Source organism: Entelurus aequoreus, linkage group LG06 (assembly GCF_033978785.1).
Source record: "Entelurus aequoreus isolate RoL-2023_Sb linkage group LG06, RoL_Eaeq_v1.1, whole genome shotgun sequence".
NCBI lineage: Eukaryota > Metazoa > Chordata > Actinopteri > Syngnathiformes > Syngnathidae > Entelurus > Entelurus aequoreus.
This window is the reverse complement of record NC_084736.1, coordinates 55,261,079-55,279,416: the sequence shown is the minus strand read 5'-3', so window position 1 is coordinate 55,279,416 and position 18,338 is coordinate 55,261,079. Positions and strand designations below refer to the sequence as shown.

General features: G+C 37.5%; 1 protein-coding gene across 6 annotated transcripts in view; it reads left to right on the top strand.

The window, feature by feature from the left end:
- The window catches only part of mctp1a (multiple C2 domains, transmembrane 1a), a 494,888-nt gene that overhangs the window by 308,153 nt on the left and 168,397 nt on the right, over positions 1–18,338 (top strand). For all 6 annotated transcript variants that reach the window (XM_062050987.1, XM_062050984.1, XM_062050988.1 and 3 more), the window contains 4 exons: positions 5,764–5,866; positions 9,436–9,538; positions 10,246–10,347; positions 10,668–10,742. In XM_062050987.1, the coding sequence (XP_061906971.1) occupies positions 5,764–5,866; positions 9,436–9,538; positions 10,246–10,347; positions 10,668–10,742 (383 nt within the window). The remainder of the gene's footprint in view (positions 1–5,763; positions 5,867–9,435; positions 9,539–10,245; positions 10,348–10,667; positions 10,743–18,338) is intronic.

Genomic DNA, 18,338 nt, shown 5'->3' with positions numbered 1-18,338 from the left:
CATTTATCATTCTATTATTTTGTCAACATTATGAGGGACAAACTGTAAAATTGGATTATAAATGTACTTGTTCATTTACTGTTAATATCTGCTTATTTTCTGTTTTAAAATGTTCTATCTACACTTCTGTTAAAATGTAATAATCACTTATTCTTCTGTTGTTTGGATGATTTACATTAGTTTTGGATGATACCACAAATTTGGGTATCAATCCGATACCAAGTCGTTACAGGATCATACATTGGTCATATTCAAAGTCCTCATGGGTCCAGGGACATATTTCCTGAGTTTATAAACCTAATATACATTTTTTTTTAAATGAAAGAAGATGTTGTGATGCCTAAAAATATCAACGCAATCATAGTAGTATCAACTAGATACGCTCCTGTACTTGGTATCATTACAGTGGTTTGTTTACATTTTGACGCCGGTGAGCTACGGTGTGTAGTGAAGCATGTTTAGCTATTCCTCATCCTGCAGGGATGATACTTGTAAGAAACGTACCTTATTTGTCGCCATGGAGGCGAGGATTAGTGATTTAGAAGTAGCTGGCCTAGTGGTTAGAGTGTCCGCCCTGAGATCAGTAAGTTGTGAGTTCAAACCCCGGCTGAGTCATACCAAAGATTATTAAAAAAATGGGACCCATTACCTCCCTGCTTGGCACTCAGCATCAAGGGGTTGGAATTGGGGGTTAAATCACCAAAAATGATTCCCGGGTACGGCCACCGCTGCTGCTCACTGCTCCCCTCACCTCCCAGAGGGTGAACAAGGGGATGGGTCGAATGCAGAGGACAAATTTCACCACACCTAGTGTGTGTGTGACAATCATTGGTACTTTAACTCTTTTAGTTAAAGTTAAGTTTAACTTTAACTTTAATTAAAACACTGCAGACTGCGGATGGACTTTAGCCGCTAGCTAGCTAGCCATGTCTTAAAGCGCCTCTTCTGGAGGGTGTTTCAGTGTTATAACTTCACTTTTATCGTTAGTTTTTAAGCCAAAATGCGTCCATTCTCCCTTTTCTGTCTACACACTGTGTCTGCTTGTAAGTACTCCGTGTGTGTGAACTACGGAACATGCTCCTCTGCTCGTAAACCAGCAATGTCATGATGTGATGTCGACGGGGCGGCAGGGGTTGGGGAACGGTACTTTTTAGAGACGGTATAGTACCGAATATGATTCATTAGTATCGCGGTACTATACTAATACCGGTATACCTTACAACCCTAGTACCAACACATAAAACAAGTTTAATGATTATTTCAGGAACAAAATGTTTTTTTTTTTATCCACAAACAAAAATAACACAGAGTGTTTTTAAAAAAAATACATGTTATATCGGAGGAGTGGAATCTTTGCAGACACAAACAAAAACTACAAATATTTTTATTCATTTATAAGTTGTGTTGATTCTCCCTGTTGGGACCAATACAGTCACATAGACATTCTGAGTGCCTGCAAGTCTGCATTCAGGGCAGGATTACTGGTGAACTGCAGCAGATAGTGAAAGTAAAGTCGCTGCTCCTTTTAAATGTTGTGTTTAACTTCTATTCTAGTGTAGTCATATTTCTTTATTTTGTTCTTCTGGGCTGCACTTCCAGCTGTGTGAAGGAAGAGGCACAACGCAATTGAACATTCATCACGTCGTGACGAGACAAACACACGGAAACGTACAACACATTTACAGCAGTGGTGTGCTGTCAGGGCCAGCAAGGCCTTATCTGCTGGCCTAACATAACCAGAAATCATGATCATAATTAAAGATAAAATAATTTTTTTATTTACTTTCCCTAAATATCTAAAAGTATTAATATTCTCTTCATGTCATATTATGCTTCTTCCAGTGCTGTTGTTTTTAGTTTTAGTTTGTATCCAATCAGAATTCAACTAGCTTATGTTGCCATGCTGTACCAAATCTGCCCGGGGCCTTCAGAATCAACACGTCCGTGCACTGGAAGTAATCGGGGACATACAGTTGATAGACAGTTGCGATAGCCAATCAGATCACGAGTTGTTGTCCGTAAGGCCTTCTAGATGGCCTAAGGTTGAACGTGACATTTACGCGTCCTGTGATTGGATACTCACTGGGACCGTTAGCGGATGAATTTGAGAACACATACAGTTGATAGACAGTTGCGATAGCCAATCAGATCACAAGTTGTTGACAGTAGCCTATCTAGGTAGCCTGATGTTAACGAGACTGTGATTGGATACTCACTTGTCACTCCAAAGTGAGTATCCATTCACAAGTTTCAATTTAGCAGGAAGCAGGAAGTGTTGCGCCGTAGCCATACCGGGATAGCAGAGAAGGAGAACAACAAGTTGATTAAGTGGCAGATATATATTTGCAAGGCCATTTTCAAGAAGGATATTTAAAGAGAAACTACATCTTTTGAGACTATGCCGGCCAACCCCGGAAGCTAGCTCAGCTGCTCTGGTGATGAAATGCTCGCCACATCCACTCGAATAAGCCAACTACGAGGGGTACCACTGGCTTATACGGCGTCGAATACGTTCTACAAATTGTGAGTTCAAATATTTTATTTTTTCACATTTAATATGTTTTTTGCAATTTTAATTTTGACAGTACCACATAAGACATGTTTTAATTGCTGATGCGTTTTAATTGATTTTAAATGCGCCAGAAAATAACACATTTTGTACACTGTTGAGGGGATCCAATGCGCAGTAGGGCGTAAATGTGTTCCTTTATAGTATTTATCCAGCAATGGTCATGTGGTGACACCATTTATGGTATTTGGAGAGGTAATCATTAAAGTCGGACATCACTGGAAGCCCGCCACTGATTTACAGACACACACACGGGAAGCTTCCCTACTGTTTACGACTGCGGTAACTTCTTACAGACATATCCGCTATGAGGAAATATGCTGATCACCGTAATCAAACTCAAATTAATCGTGATCAACGATCACAATCGTATAATCGCCCAGCTCTAGTTCCAACTTAATCTTGTCAGTAAACTCGCTATGGAAGCGCTGAAATCTACAACATGGCTGATGGGGAGAAGACTCTGTTGAAGTGGAAGCACGTAAATAAGACTGTCCACAAAACGGTTCGTCCTGAAGAAATGGTCAGAATGCGGCTTTAAAACTGTTCAACCGTAATTTTTGCTAAATTTTTACCATAGAACTTCAGTTACATGTTATGTAGACCACAAGAAAGTGTTTTAAAATGTAGAAAAAATTATAATATAACCCCTTTAAGAAAAGTTTGAGATCAAGAGCAAAGCTTATTAAAAGGTGAATAAAATTAACCAAAATGTTACTGATTTACATTTTAAAGCCTTGCCTTCTAATTAATTGTGATGAGCACCTCAAACTCCTCGCCAACTTTAAGCTTCCTGCGAGGCAATTACACTCGCTCCGAGTACTGTACCAAACCCATCCACCACACTTATCTCATTGCACCTAGAAATGAGTTTGCACCCGCATCCCCCTATCTGCACACCCTCTGGAGGCACCACAGAGACGTGACCCAGAGGGGGGAGGAGCTTCACCTGGACGGTGCCTGAGTGCCGCTCAAACATGAGCGTGTAATTGGTTGAGACAGCTGCCTCTGGTGGTGGCGGCCAATAAGGTGAAAGTTCATCGCCAATGACAACTGACTGTGTGCAGCACCGCACCGCACCGCACCGCACATGCCATTAAAAATGTCGTATTAGGCAGAAAATGTACGGGGGAGGGATGGAGTCATTTCTATATTAATCAGACTTAATCAGACTGTATTTATTACTGCTACCTCTCTCTGGGCACTCATTCAAATAATTATGACATCAAAGTTTCCTCTGTTAAATAAGACAAAAATACATACTTTTTTATATGGGGCATTTATGTACTAACAAAACGTGTAAGCTCCTCATTCCGTCGTCTTTGGCTATTTGAATTTATCTCGGGGTTTGTTTGTTTTTTCATTGCAGGAGTCGTAGCTGTCGATATTCACTTCAAACACGCGACATCAATAAGACCCCCAGTAACTGATATGAGAGGCAACACCTACGGAACAGCATTGATCACTGTGACATTTACTTTGCACACCCACTAAATGTCCTGCCCTTGTCACAACATGGGAAGAAAATCACACCAATCAATGACACACTCACACACACACACACACACACACACACACACACACACACACACACACACACACACACACACACACACACACACACACACACACACACACACACACACACACGCACGAGCAGGCAAATGCCATGAGGGGACGAAACTGAATTCAAACTTCATTGAGTCCTATGTGACACACCTAATATGATATTCAAGTGATTAAAGCTTAAACACAAAAAGCGTTTTGATGTTGCAACATAGGAAAACAATTGCTCTGGGGTGTCACGCTCCTTAAATTTTAATAAAAATATTGAGTATGTAGGACATATTATTTTATCATTATTATTAATATTATTATTTGAGTTTCTGTATTCAGGACATTTTAGATAGGTGTGACTGTTCTTTTATAACTATTCTCAGAGTTGTTTACTCCGCAGGACAAAATATTTTTAGAACATATACATGGAAGGCAGTAGTATTAGTATAGTGTGTATGTGTGTGTGTATATATATATATATATATATATATATATATATATATATATATATATATATATATATATATATATATATATATATATATATATATATATATATATATATACACACACACACATATATTATATATATATATATATATATATATATATATACATATTTACACATATATGCACAAATATATATGTGTATACATATATATACATATATACACATGTATATATGTATATGTGTATGTATATATATATATATAATATATATATGTATGTGTATATATATGTATATATGTGTATTAGGGCTGTGAATCTTTGGGTGTCCCACGATTCGATTCAATATCGATTCTTGGGGTCACGATTCGATTCAAAATCGATTTTTTTTTTTTCAATTCAACACGATTTTCGATTAAAAAGCTTTTTTTTCCCGATTCAAAACGATTCTCTATTCATTCAATACATAGGATTTCAGCAGGATCTACCCCAGTCTGCTGACATGCAAGCAGAGTAGTAGATTTTTGGTTCATTTAATAGTTAAAACAAATTTACATTATTGTAATCAGTTGATAAAACATTGTCCTTTACAATTATAAAAGCTTTTTACAAAAATCTACTACTATGCTTGCATGTCAGCAGACTGGGGTAGATCCTGCTGAAATCCTATGTATTGAATGAATAGAGAATCGTTTTGAATCGGGAAAAAAAATAGTTTTCGAATCGAGAATCGTGTTGAATTGAAAAAAAAATAGATTTTGAATCGAATCGTGGGACACCCAAAGATTCACAGCCCTAATATATACTGTATGTATATATATGTATATATGATTATTATTAGTTTTAAAATTTCAGCTTTTTCTCATAATATTTTATGTTCTTTTTGCTTTTACTTCTACATTTTCACTGGTGTTGTTTTTTTCCCCACACTCTGTCTGCTTAAGGCCCCAATTTAGCCCTGGTTCAAAGAGAAATCTTAACAGTTCCTTGAAATGTATATGTGGTATGTCATTAAAGGCATTTTTAGTATTTATTCTTTGCCCTAATGTATCCAGGTATAGGCAGCTGAGAACATATTCTCATTTACAATGCTTGCTTTGTGTGTGCTTGCCTGTGAAGTTATAGACCAAAGCTATGTGTTGTCTTTTTTTCATTCAGGCCATTATTGTATTTGTTTTCTATTTCTGTAGGTAAGAGTGACCCATTCTGTGTGGTGGAGCTGAGTAATGATCGGCTACAGACACACACTGTTTACAAAAATCTCAACCCTGAGTGGAACAAGATCTTCACTTTGTAAGTGACACAATTATCAATAATACACAATAGCCAACCAGCAAAGAAAACACATTTTATCGATTAGGATTATGTAATTATTATTTATACTTTTGTTGATGGCTTTAGGAGATGGTGACATTAACCAGGGGTTCTTAAACTTTTGGACCTCAAATAACACTGATTTTAATCATATGCAGCAATTATATCTAACCTACCTACGGTTTATAATGTTTTAAGTTATATGAAACCATGTGTTGAATGCAAATATTATCAAGGCTTAGGTACAGTATAGCTGATTGCAAAATAAATACTAATGAAATATACTGCAAACGAAGAAACTCCTAAAAACTGATCAAAAGTAAATTATAGATGACAAATTATATATACATTTTAACTAAATAATAAATTTATTTTTTGAATAAATTGTCAATAAAATTTAAGTGCAAATGAAAATATAGCTTCACCACCTTAGTCATATTTTTTGCGCTTCAGAAACTTCTCTATGACTTTCGCTCCAGACTTCTTCTGTTTGTTTGATGTTGTCATTACTGCCACAAGTGGTGGAAAAGTGTATTACAACTGGGTACCGCTGCTAACTTTTTTTGTTCTTTCAATTTTGCCAGAAAAATGTACTGGATGCAATTGCATTTGTTCTATACTTTAAAATTATCTTAGCATTTTTGGGGTTTTTCAAAAATACATACTTGAATATCATTTTGTCGCCTTGACTTACAATTTCATAGCAATTTATCCATCAATCTGTTCTAATAATGAAAGTATTATTCACTTTTACTAGCAGCCCTCTGAGAGCAGTCATTATTGCGATGTGGCCCTCAATAAAATATATTTGACACTCCTGCTAAAGCCTCTTTGAGTTTTTGAAAAGCGCTTTGTTGACACAATGTTTTATAATAATTATTATTAATATTATTATTTGTAGGCTATATTTTTCCTGTATTGTAAAAATGCTCTTGTGTGGAACATTTCGGTAAAGTTGATTTGCATGAAGGTCATCTGTTGGCTGTGTAGTTTTTATTGTGCCACAAAGTTTTTTAGGTGAGAGAAAATTCTAAATAATCTTACTGTAAAAGCATGTGGCTAAGGTACCACTCTATAGTATGTTTACAATGAAAACAGAACCCAGTATTAAATGATAATCAATATTTTACAATATTTCCACTGGGGATGTAACGATATGGAAATTGCATATCCCGATTACTGTAACCAAAACCATCACGTTCTCATTATCACGTATGGTTGAATGTGTTTAAAAAGTACTTATAGACACACTGAAGTCTTTTAACCAAGTTACTTCGAACAAAAATGTAATAGATACACAATATAACATATATCATGCTGTCTTTTTAAGAGCCTTTTTATTAGACCCATATTTTTGTTTTAGTGTTTGGATATGTTAACTTTCTTCACTTCCTGTTTTTATTAATCCTTTGAGTACAGATTGATCACTTTGTTCTGAGAGAGCGCGTATGTTCAATGTACACAATTAAATAAATGACTTGCTCAGACAGTAATGTGTTTATATACGTTTAGATTGGGGTATGTCGTTTCTTAATGGGGACATACGTTAATGTTTCTTGTATTCATGTTACCATGAATTGATAAACGTGGACCCGACTTAAACAAGTTGAAAAACGTATTCGGGTATTACCATTTAGTGATCAATTGTACGAAATATGTACTGTACTGTGCAATCTACTAATAAAAGTTTCAATCAATCAATCAAAGCATTTAAGCTGACCTGTCTCCGCTCGGGAGGGTCTCCTGCTGGCCCCACTATGGACTGGACTCTCACTATTATGTTAGATCCACTGTGGACTGGACTTTCACTGATATGTTGGATCCACTATGGACTGGACTCTCACAATATTATGTTAGATCCACTATGGATTGGACTCTCACACTATTATGTTAGATCCACTATGGACTGGACTCTCACACTATTATGTTAGATCCACTATGGATTGGACTCTCACACTATTATGTTAGATCCACTATGGACTGGACTCTCACAATATTATGCTCGATCCACTCGACGTCCATTGCACCCGTCCCCACATCTGCGGTCCTCTCCAAGGTTTCTCATTGTCCCATTGGGTTGAGTTTTTCCTTGCCCTGATGTGGGATCTGAGCCGAGGATGTCGTTGTGGCTTGTGCAGCCCTTTGAGACACTCGGGATTTAGGGCTATATAAGTAAACATTGATTGATTGATTGAAGCTAGCTAGTGGGCTTGCGCATGCTTGTGTCTCCAGTTGATGAGCAATGTCACCGATCCGTGAGTTCATCAAAGTGTTACACAGTAAGTCACGGTTTTATGGTCATTTTAATTCAGTTTATCTAAGTGTTGTCAATCACAGTTTTACATTAATTTTTATTTAAAACCGTAATACGAACCGTGGGGAGTTTTTCCGCAGTTTATCATTGTACCGTCTATCATTACATCCCTAAATTCCACAAATATTGTATGGATTGGTGAATATTTAAATCATTCAGATTCAAATCTTATCTTATATCTGCTACCAGTGATTAGTTCCTTTATAAAATACGGGTAACTTATAAAAAAAGGAATACTGTATAATAATGACCCAGTGTTATAAACGGCTCTTTGGAAAGAAAAAATAATGTGTGTGTGTATATGTATGTATGTATGTATACTGTATATATATACAGTATATGTGTGTATATATAGATACTGTATATATATATATATATATATATACATGTGCATGTATGTATGTGTATATACAGTGCAGGCCAAAAGTTTGGACAGACCTTCTCATTTCAGTGCGTTTTCTTTATTTTCATGACTATTTACATTGTAGATTGTCACTGAAGGCATCAAAACTATGACACCTGTGAAGTGAAAACCATTTCAGGTTACTACCTATTAAAACTCACCCTTTGCTCCATTTGGAGCAAAGGGTGGCTATTTTGAAGGAACTAGAATATAAAACATTTTTTCAGTTATTTTTCCTTTTTTTGTTACGTACGTAACTCCACATGTGTTCATTCATAGTTTCGATGCCTTCAGTGACAATCTACAATGTAAATAGTCATGACAATAAAAATAAACGCATTGAAATGAGAAGGTGTGTCCAAACTTTTGGCCTGTACTCTATATACACATATAAATACACATACATACATACATATGTATGTATGTGTATTTATATGTGTATACATATATAAATGTGTATGAATGTGTATATGTATGTATATGCATTTGTATGTATGTGTATGTGTATGTACAGTATATAAATATGTATGTATGTATGTATGTATGTATGCATGTATGTGTGCGTGCGTAAGTGTATATATAGATCATTTCTCATTTTTATTGAGTCCAAAGCCTTACAGTTCCCAGTAATAGGACAAGTTAATTTAATCCACCCAGCCTCTTTTCTATACATAACATCACCCCTCTTCTTGTTAGCCTACTTTTTCCAAGTATGACACAACTTATATCAATTGCTTTGGGCGATATTTAACTATTTTCCCTGCCAGCGATGTCACAGTGTTGTAAACATCTCCACGCTGATCACTCGCATTGTCTGTGCTTGCCACTCAGTAATGTAAAGGACATCCACTCAGTACTCGAGGTCACGGTTTACGACGAGGACCGAGACAGAAGCGCGGACTTCCTGGGGAAAGTGGCCATTCCTTTACTAAATGTGAGTCACACTTCCCCTCCGCCCTTTGAGTAAAGAAACATTATAGAGTTGAAGTTATTTTTGCACCTGTGCAGACGAGGTGGTGTTTCACAAAAGGAAGTAGAGATGATAGGAAGGATGAGGTAGTATAGCTCGGTTGGTAGATTGGCTGTGCCAGCAACTTGAGGGTTCGATCTCCGCTTCTGCCATCCTAGTCACTGCTGTTGTGTCCTTGGGCAAGACACTTTACCCACCTGCTCCCAGTGCCACCCACACTGGTTTAAATGTAACTTAGATAATGGGTTTCACTATGTAAAAGCGCTTTGAGTCACTAGAGAAAAGCGCTCTATAAATATAATTCACTATATAAATATAATTCACTATATAAATATAATTCATTATATATAAATAATATAATTCATATGAGTACCAGAAAAAAAAAGATTGCTATGCAAGAAGAAAGTAAGGAATATGATACTGATCCAGACATTAGATTACATCATTCTTTGAAAGAATATATTGATATAGTGCGGTGTGTGTGTGGTATATTCCCCGGGATAATTAATTTCAGTTTGACAGAGGCGAGCTGCAGTGGGTAATGAACAGGTACTTGTCACAGTTGCCACACTTGTTTTGGGCTCCCTGTCAGCCGGGGTTCAAAGGTGGCCCGGGGAGCCGATTCAGTCGGGTATTGCCAGACAGACGCCTGTCATGTCCCTCTCCCACAGATCCAAAATGGAGAACGCAAAGCCTACGCCTTGAAAAGCAAGGAGCTGACAGGGCCAACAAAAGGGGTCATCTTTGTTGAAATAGACGTGATTTTTAATGCTGTAAGTTTTTCCTTTTTAAATCAACATTTTCTCCCCTATTCACTTTCTTTGTCTAATTTTTTTTTGCATCCTTTTCACCGCCGTGGTCTTTATTCTGTTTGTCCCCTGCCTCCTTCGCTTGCATTTCATTCCCCGTCCATTGCTCCCTTATCCTCGTTTTGGCTCTAATTATGGAAGGCATCCTTTGTTCCCCGTCACTGTGTGTGTATCCTATAGCCGCCATCTTAGTGTGCACCCTCCTGCTCGCGTCTGACACAGCGCACTGCGCATGTGTTGAGATGTGAAAAAAACGTGTCATCTTATTTATTTGCTGTTTCCAGGTGAAGGCTGGTCTCAGAACGCTGATTCCCATTGAGCAGAAGTACATAGAGGAGGAGCCCAAAGTGTCCAAACAGGTAACTCACTAGCTGGGACACAGAATTCTGTGTCAGTTTGCATATTATTATTGCACATGAGCCCCTATTGTGAATTATAATAGGGATTTTTTTTATTTTTTTTATTTTTATTTTTATTTTTTTGTCCTGTTCAGCTTCTCAGGCAAATCATATAGTTGATGTAGATGCCCATATCGGCTGTACAAATTTACTTTACAAAAGAGAAGTGTGGGATACTTCTCTTGTTGCCTTATTTGTATTTGACTTTATTAAATGTATTTATATCATCATTTGGTGCAGCCGGGCCAGAGCTGGAGGGGATAGAAATAGAAAAAAAGGAAGACGGAGGGGGAAATTGTGGGGACAAGAGGGGGGATAAGTCAGAGAGACAAAAACAACAACAGCAAACACAACAATAACAAGAACAACAACAATAGAGCAACATCAGCAAATAGGATATGTACAAATATGATGGTAAAAGTGATAGCAAAGAAGCAGTTAGTGAAATAAATAATAATACAGAAATGACAATGAGCACAATTACACTACAAATGGAGTAATACAAATACCAATAGAAATAGCGCTATTGATAATGAATAATACTAACAATTTACCTCTATTATCAACAATACAGTTGTACAAATGCAACAATACATATAAGTAATGATAACTAGAGATACAAAAGAAAGCAGAAAAATGGAGGGGAAGAAAGAGAAGCCAGCTATATTAACCTTGTAGATTGTTATAGTAATATAGGTTCAGCTTTGTCAGTCTGCCATGTGTTACCCAGTTTACCCTAGGGTAAATGAAACGTGATTATATGCATGAGTGTATGTACAGTATATGTACAGTATGTGTATATGTATGTTTGAACCGTTAATGTGTTTGTATAGTATGTGTATATGTATGTCTGTACAATGAATGTATATGTACAGTATGTAATAATAATATTAGGGAATTGTTTAGTTGATTTTGAATATGCTATAAGAAGTTACATTGGAGCACATCCCATTTTTATACTTGCACAATGTACGAAAAGGAGTAGGGAGAAGCAGAGCATATTTAATTATACCCGTTTTCTGATAGTTTATTTATTTCTGTATTTCTTTATTTACAGACATACATAGTTTTGTATTTCATTATTGTTTCTTTTGTTGATATCAGAGTCCATTCTGCAATAAGGTCATCCCTAGAAGCGCACAGCTTATGGACAGGGACCCACTGTTAAAATATACATCATTATATAATATACAAAATACGGTACAATACAATACATTTCAAAATCTACCCACCAAATACCCATTTACAATTTCATTTATAAATAAAGAAGGAATCTTTAAATCCACCAAATCAGTCTCAATATCCTATTGTTCAAATTCAATTAAAAGGTTGCATCTTGAAGATCTGCGATAATGTCATCATACATACAGAGGTCAAGATCAAAATGATGCGACCAATGTGAATTCTTCAACCATAAGGGGTGTGCTAAATATACTAAGCATATCGTCGCAATATATTTAGTTTAAAACGCTTTTTAAAAATGTTTAAAGAATGTGATTATTTTAGAGTTTGTTTGTCAACCAATTTCTAATGGAGATTTTTTTCTAGTTTATTTTAATGCTGGCAGTCGTTTATTTTTTTTATCTGATTAATCACACTTGGAATTGTTGATTAATCACGAATAATCGCAGTAATTTACTTGCATGATTTAATAGGGGTGTGAATCATTTGGTACCCGTGGTATTTTTTCTTTTTTTGATTAAATCAACATAAAAAACACAATATATACGTTATATATCAATATAGATCAATACAGTCTGCAGGGATACACTCCGTAAGCACACATGATTGTATTTCTTTATGACAATTTTTTTTTTTTTTAAATACAAAAAAATACCCCTCTCCCCCCCCCCATGCATCCATCTTCTTCCGCTTAGCCGAGGTCGGGTCGGCGGGGCCGTAGCCTAAGCAGAGAAGCACAGACTTCCCTCTCCCCAGCCACTTTTTCCAGCTCCTCCCGGGGATCCCGAGGCGTTCCCAGGCCATCCGGGAGACGTAGTCTTCCCAACATGTCCTGGGTCTTCCCCGTGGCCTCCTACATATACTGTATATATATATATATATATATATATATATATATATATATATATATATATATATATATATATATATATATATATATATATATATATACTGTATATATATATATATATATATATATATATATATATATATATATATATATATATATATATATATATATATATATATATATATATATATATATATATATATATATGTATGTATATACATATATAGTTAAGGTTTCTGTGGTTTATCCGTTATACAGTGCTCAATACCGGGGTAGAGCAGAATATATGTATAATACAACAAACAAGCCTGTTTTGCAGGTTTCCCTGCTCTTCGGGGGATTTTATAATATCCATCCATCCATTTTCTAACGCTTATCCCCTTCGGGGTCGCGGGGGGTGCTGGAGCCCCTCTCCCCTACAATTGGGCGGAAGGCGGTGTACACTCTGGACAAGTCGCCACCTCATCGCAGGGTCAACACAGCTAGACAGACAACATTCACACTCACATTCACACACCAGGGCCAATTTAGTGTTGCCAATCAACCTATCCCCAGGTGCATGTCTTTGGAGGTGGGAGGAAGCCAGAGTATCCGGCTTTTATAATATATATAATATAATAAAATTCCCTGAAGAGCAGGGAAACCTGCGAAACAGGCTTGTAGGGATGAAATAGCCTCTGTGTTTTTTCCTGACCTAACGTATATATATATATATATATATATATATATATATATATATATATATATATATATATATATATATATATATATATACAACCTAGCCCCCGACCAGATTTTTTGCAAATCATTTTCAACCTATATTCAGTTGAATATGCTACAAAGACAACATATTTGATGTTCAAACTGATAAACATTTTTTTTTTGCAAATAATCATTAACTTTAAAATTTGATGCCAGCAACACGTGACAAAGAAGTTGGGAAAGGTGGCAATAAATACTGATAAAGTTGAGGAATGCTCATCAAACACTTATTTGGAACATCCCACAGGTGAACAGGAAAATTGGGAACAGGTGGGTGCCATGATTGGGTATAAAAGTAGATTCCATGAAATGCTCAGTCATTCACAAACAAGGATGGGGCGAGGGTCACCACTTTGTCAACAAATGCGTGAGCAAATTGTTGAACAGTTTAAGAAAAATCTTTCTCAACCAGCTATTGCAAGGAATGTAGGGATTTCACCATCTACGGTCCGTAATATCATCAAAGGGTTCAGAGAATCTGGAGAAATCACTGCACGTAAGCAGCTAAGCCCGTGACCTTCGATCCCTCAGGCTGTACTGCATCAACAAGCGACATCAGTGTGTAAAGGATATCACCACATGGGCTCAGGAACACTTCAGAAACCCACTGTCAGTAACTACCGTTGGTCGCTACATCTGTAAGTGCAAGTTACATTTCTCCTATGCAAGGCGAAAACCGTTTATCAACAACACGCAGAAACGCAGTCGGCTTCGCTGGGCCTGAGCTCATCTAAGATGGACTGATACAAAGTGGAAAAGTGTTCTGTGGTCTGACGAGTCCACATTTCAAATAGTTTTTGGAAACTCTGGACGTCGTGTCCTCTGGACCAAAGAGGAAAAGAACCATCCGGATTGTTATAGCCGCAAAGTTGAAAAGCCAGCATCTGTGATGGTATGGGGGTGTATTAGTGCCCAAGACATGGGTAACTTACACATCTGTGAAGGCGCCATTAATGCTGAAAGGTACATACAGGTTTTGGAGCAACATATGTTGCCATCCAAGCAACATTACCATGGACCAACGATCCCTCTAAGGTGCGCGCCTGTGCAACTGCGCACTGCTCAAGCGTCCTCTGCGCACGGCAAATCTATGCCACGCACAAAGTCAAATAAAAAAATAAGCGCATAACAATTTTCGACACACGGACACGACAGAGAAAACAGTTTTCGTCATCGTTGTTCATATATTGTAACGTCTGTCGAGACACTTTGAGCACATGAATTCCATCGATCACTTTACTGAGCAAAACTCTTTATTGTCGGCCATAAACACATCACCAAAACATTAGTAAAAAAATATATATCTAGCAAAACTGGTCATTTTCTGCAGTACAAACCAGACCAAAAGCAACTTTGTTATATCAACAGCAGCCGCTCGCTCTTTCTCACTTGCGCCAACACATGCACATATGGAACTTAGCCAGGGATGCGTTTACGGCCACACAAAAAGTCGGACAACTCCAACACCACACAAAAAGTGTCATCCCAGGTCGTTACACTATGATTTACCAATCAAATGTGTGCTTATTCTAGTGTCATTTATTAGGAATCTTAATTTGGAAATATTAATCATGAAATGCTGTTAGTATATTAAATAAATACTAATACAAATATATTTTTTACAAACAGTAAGTGAATGTGAGTGTGAATGTTGTCTGTCTATCTGTGTTGGCCCTGCGATGAGGTGGCGACTTGTCCAGGGTGTACCCCGCCTTCCGCCCGATTGCAGCTGAGATAGGCTCCAGCGCCCCCCGCGACCCCGAAGGGAATAAGCTGTAGAAAATGGATGGATGGGAAGTTGCAGGAATGTACACATAATCCCCTGCTTACATCTCATTGTGCAACATGTGAATGTTTTAATGGGAACTTAATGCAATGTCTGAAAGGGGTACACATTATTTCCAAAGCACGACCTCCACCCAGACAAACAATACAAGTACACAGTTCATGAAAAACAATATTTTTTGTTATTGTCATTGTAAGTGGGCCTAAACACTTATATTAGAAAATAACCTCATGGAAATGAATAGTCATTTACCACATTAGCAATGTATAGAGTGTATTTCTTTAAAGTTAAGACTAGTTTAAAGTTATCTTCATTGAAAAGTACAGTGCTTTTCCTTCAAAAATAAGGACATTTCAATGTGACCCCAAACTTTTGAACGGTAGTGTATATATATATATATATATATATATATATATATATATATATATATATATATATATATATATATATATATATATATATATATATATATACAACCCGGCCCCCGGCCCGATTTTTTTACCCCAATGCGGCCCTTGGGTCAACAAGTTTGGGGACCCCTGTTTTAGACCTATTTTTTTGTTCTTCGAGTAATGTAATGTTTGCAATGATACAAAAATGTAATCGTTCAACCCAAATATTGGAAGCATTTAGTATTTTCTGAAAATTATTCCAGATAATTGCCATTTAATAGGTGTTACAAAATGTATTACATTTCCGGAGGAGAAAAGGAGTGTGGGACTTACATCCACCGCCGTACGCCATGTTCCGCCCCGCCGTCGTAGCGTGCCGGGAGAGCCCCATCTCCTGAAGCACAACAACTGTGTGAGTGAGATAAAACAAGGTGATTGAAGAGGAAAAACAGCGTTTCATTTTTGTTTCTTCCCTTCGCTCTCCCTTCTCTCATCTGTCAGCCGCCTCGCATCCACGCCGGCTGGGTGAATAGAAATGTCAAGCTGTCAACTCCGGGGTGCATAAGTAGATTGGCCGTCCTTATAGATGGCCCTTTTTGCCGCCGCTGCTTTGCACTTCATTGTCACGCCGCTCAGTGTGGCAGCAGCACAAAGGGCTGAATAGTCAGGGCCGGCCCACATCGCACATGTCATGTGAGCGGCCGTTTGGGCTTAGGAGACGTGCTTGTCCATGCGCTGCCACACGCAAACATCTCCCATACCACCCTTGTTGCAGCCCTTTCATGTGGGGCTGGCCCGCTCTTCTCCCCTCCCCAAGTGCCAGAATCTCCATCTCACCTCTGACTTGTAGCCGTGACCCGTGTCGGCGTCTCGCAATGATGATGTCACTGTGGCTTGCTGATGAGAAGATAGAACGTCTAACCTGCCAAAGACTAAAGTCCTGACTACTTTTCGGGGTGTTTTTGAGATATCCGCGGAAACGGGTTTTTAAACATTTTTTTTCAAATATCCGTGTCAAAATATCACTTTCTGGCGTTTTTTTTTTAATGCAATATTGTAGCGTGTAAGGAAGGAGTGTTCAAAAGACGGAGCTAACTTTTTCTTATCAGCAATCAAGCAGTAACTCAACAAAGGTTCCGTGGGTGAATTATGTAAACTCACTACATTACCAATAAAACAGGATCCAAACCAGGGGTCTCAAAGGTACGGCACGAGGGCCGGATCAGGCCCGCAAACAGGTTTTTTCCAGCCCGTGGGATGAGTTTGCTAAGTATAAAAATGAACCTGAAATTTTTTAATGAAAGAAACTGCTGTTCTAAATGTGTCCACTGGATGTTACAATAGCAATTCTTTGTATCTTTGTAGATGATGCTACATATGTACAAAATAAACCACATGATGTTAGTACATCAGTCGAGGAAAATGATCAAACTACATAAATAACATCCTGTAATTTGATATTGATATAATTTTTTTATCTTGATATATTGAAAATTAACACCAATGAGTTGACTGATGAACATTATCACATAATTTATTCAGAAAATATAAATTACTACAAATAAGATAGAATACTGTTAACCGATTTGTACAATTTCAGAATGTGCTTGTTCTATTTTTAAACAAAGAAAACAAAAGTTGTCTTTATTTTTAAGTTATCGAGCCGGGACTTTACCAGTCCGGCCCACTTGGGAGTAGATTTTTTCTCCATGTGGCCCCCGATCTAAAATGAGTTTGACACCCCTGGTCTAAACAAACTTTGTTGAACGCTCACCTCAGCCGCAGGTACTCGCTGTTCCTCTTGCCTGAACGCCGCACGGAATTGCAGGACAGGGAGACAACATGGCGCCGAAACAATTTCGCTAGTTAGCATCGTCTTGCTAGCTTACTAGTTGTCGCCTGCGTTCGCTCTCCGAGCCACAACTTTGACAACTGTCTCATATTTGGATTATTATAATCCCAACACTGTTAGTTCCCAACCAGTTGTAGAGTATTTATTAGTAGCCAGCGAGGAAATATATTTGTGACATGATGATGTAAACCAGGTGTGTCAAACATGCAAAAATGTTCAATGCAGCCCACGAGATGAGGTTGCTAAATGTAAAATTGAGCTGCATTTTTAAATGAAAGAAAATGATGTTCTAAATGTGTCCACTGGATGTCTCAATAGCAATTCTGTTGGACAAGCAAATAGTTTATACGGGGCAGGCAAGAGGTACACAGTAAAGCGGGGCTGTGACTCCTCCTCCTCCTCGACCCAGCGTAAAACAAACAGGAGTAAAATAAACAATTAAAATGCTGCATGAGACGATGCACATTGACACAGTTCTGTGAAAAATATTGTCATGAGGCAGTTGATACATAAAATAGTTTTTATTTATGCTTTATTTTGTGTTGTGTTAAATCCTAGATGGGCTGTGACTTACAGTTTAATTGCTTTGTAGATACACTGAGATGAAGTCTACCATATTTTCCGGACTATAAGGTACACTTAAAATCCTTTTTTTTCCCTCAAAACTCGACAGTGCGCCTTTGAACCCGGTGTGCCTAATGTAAGTAATAATGCTGGTTTTGCTTACCGACCT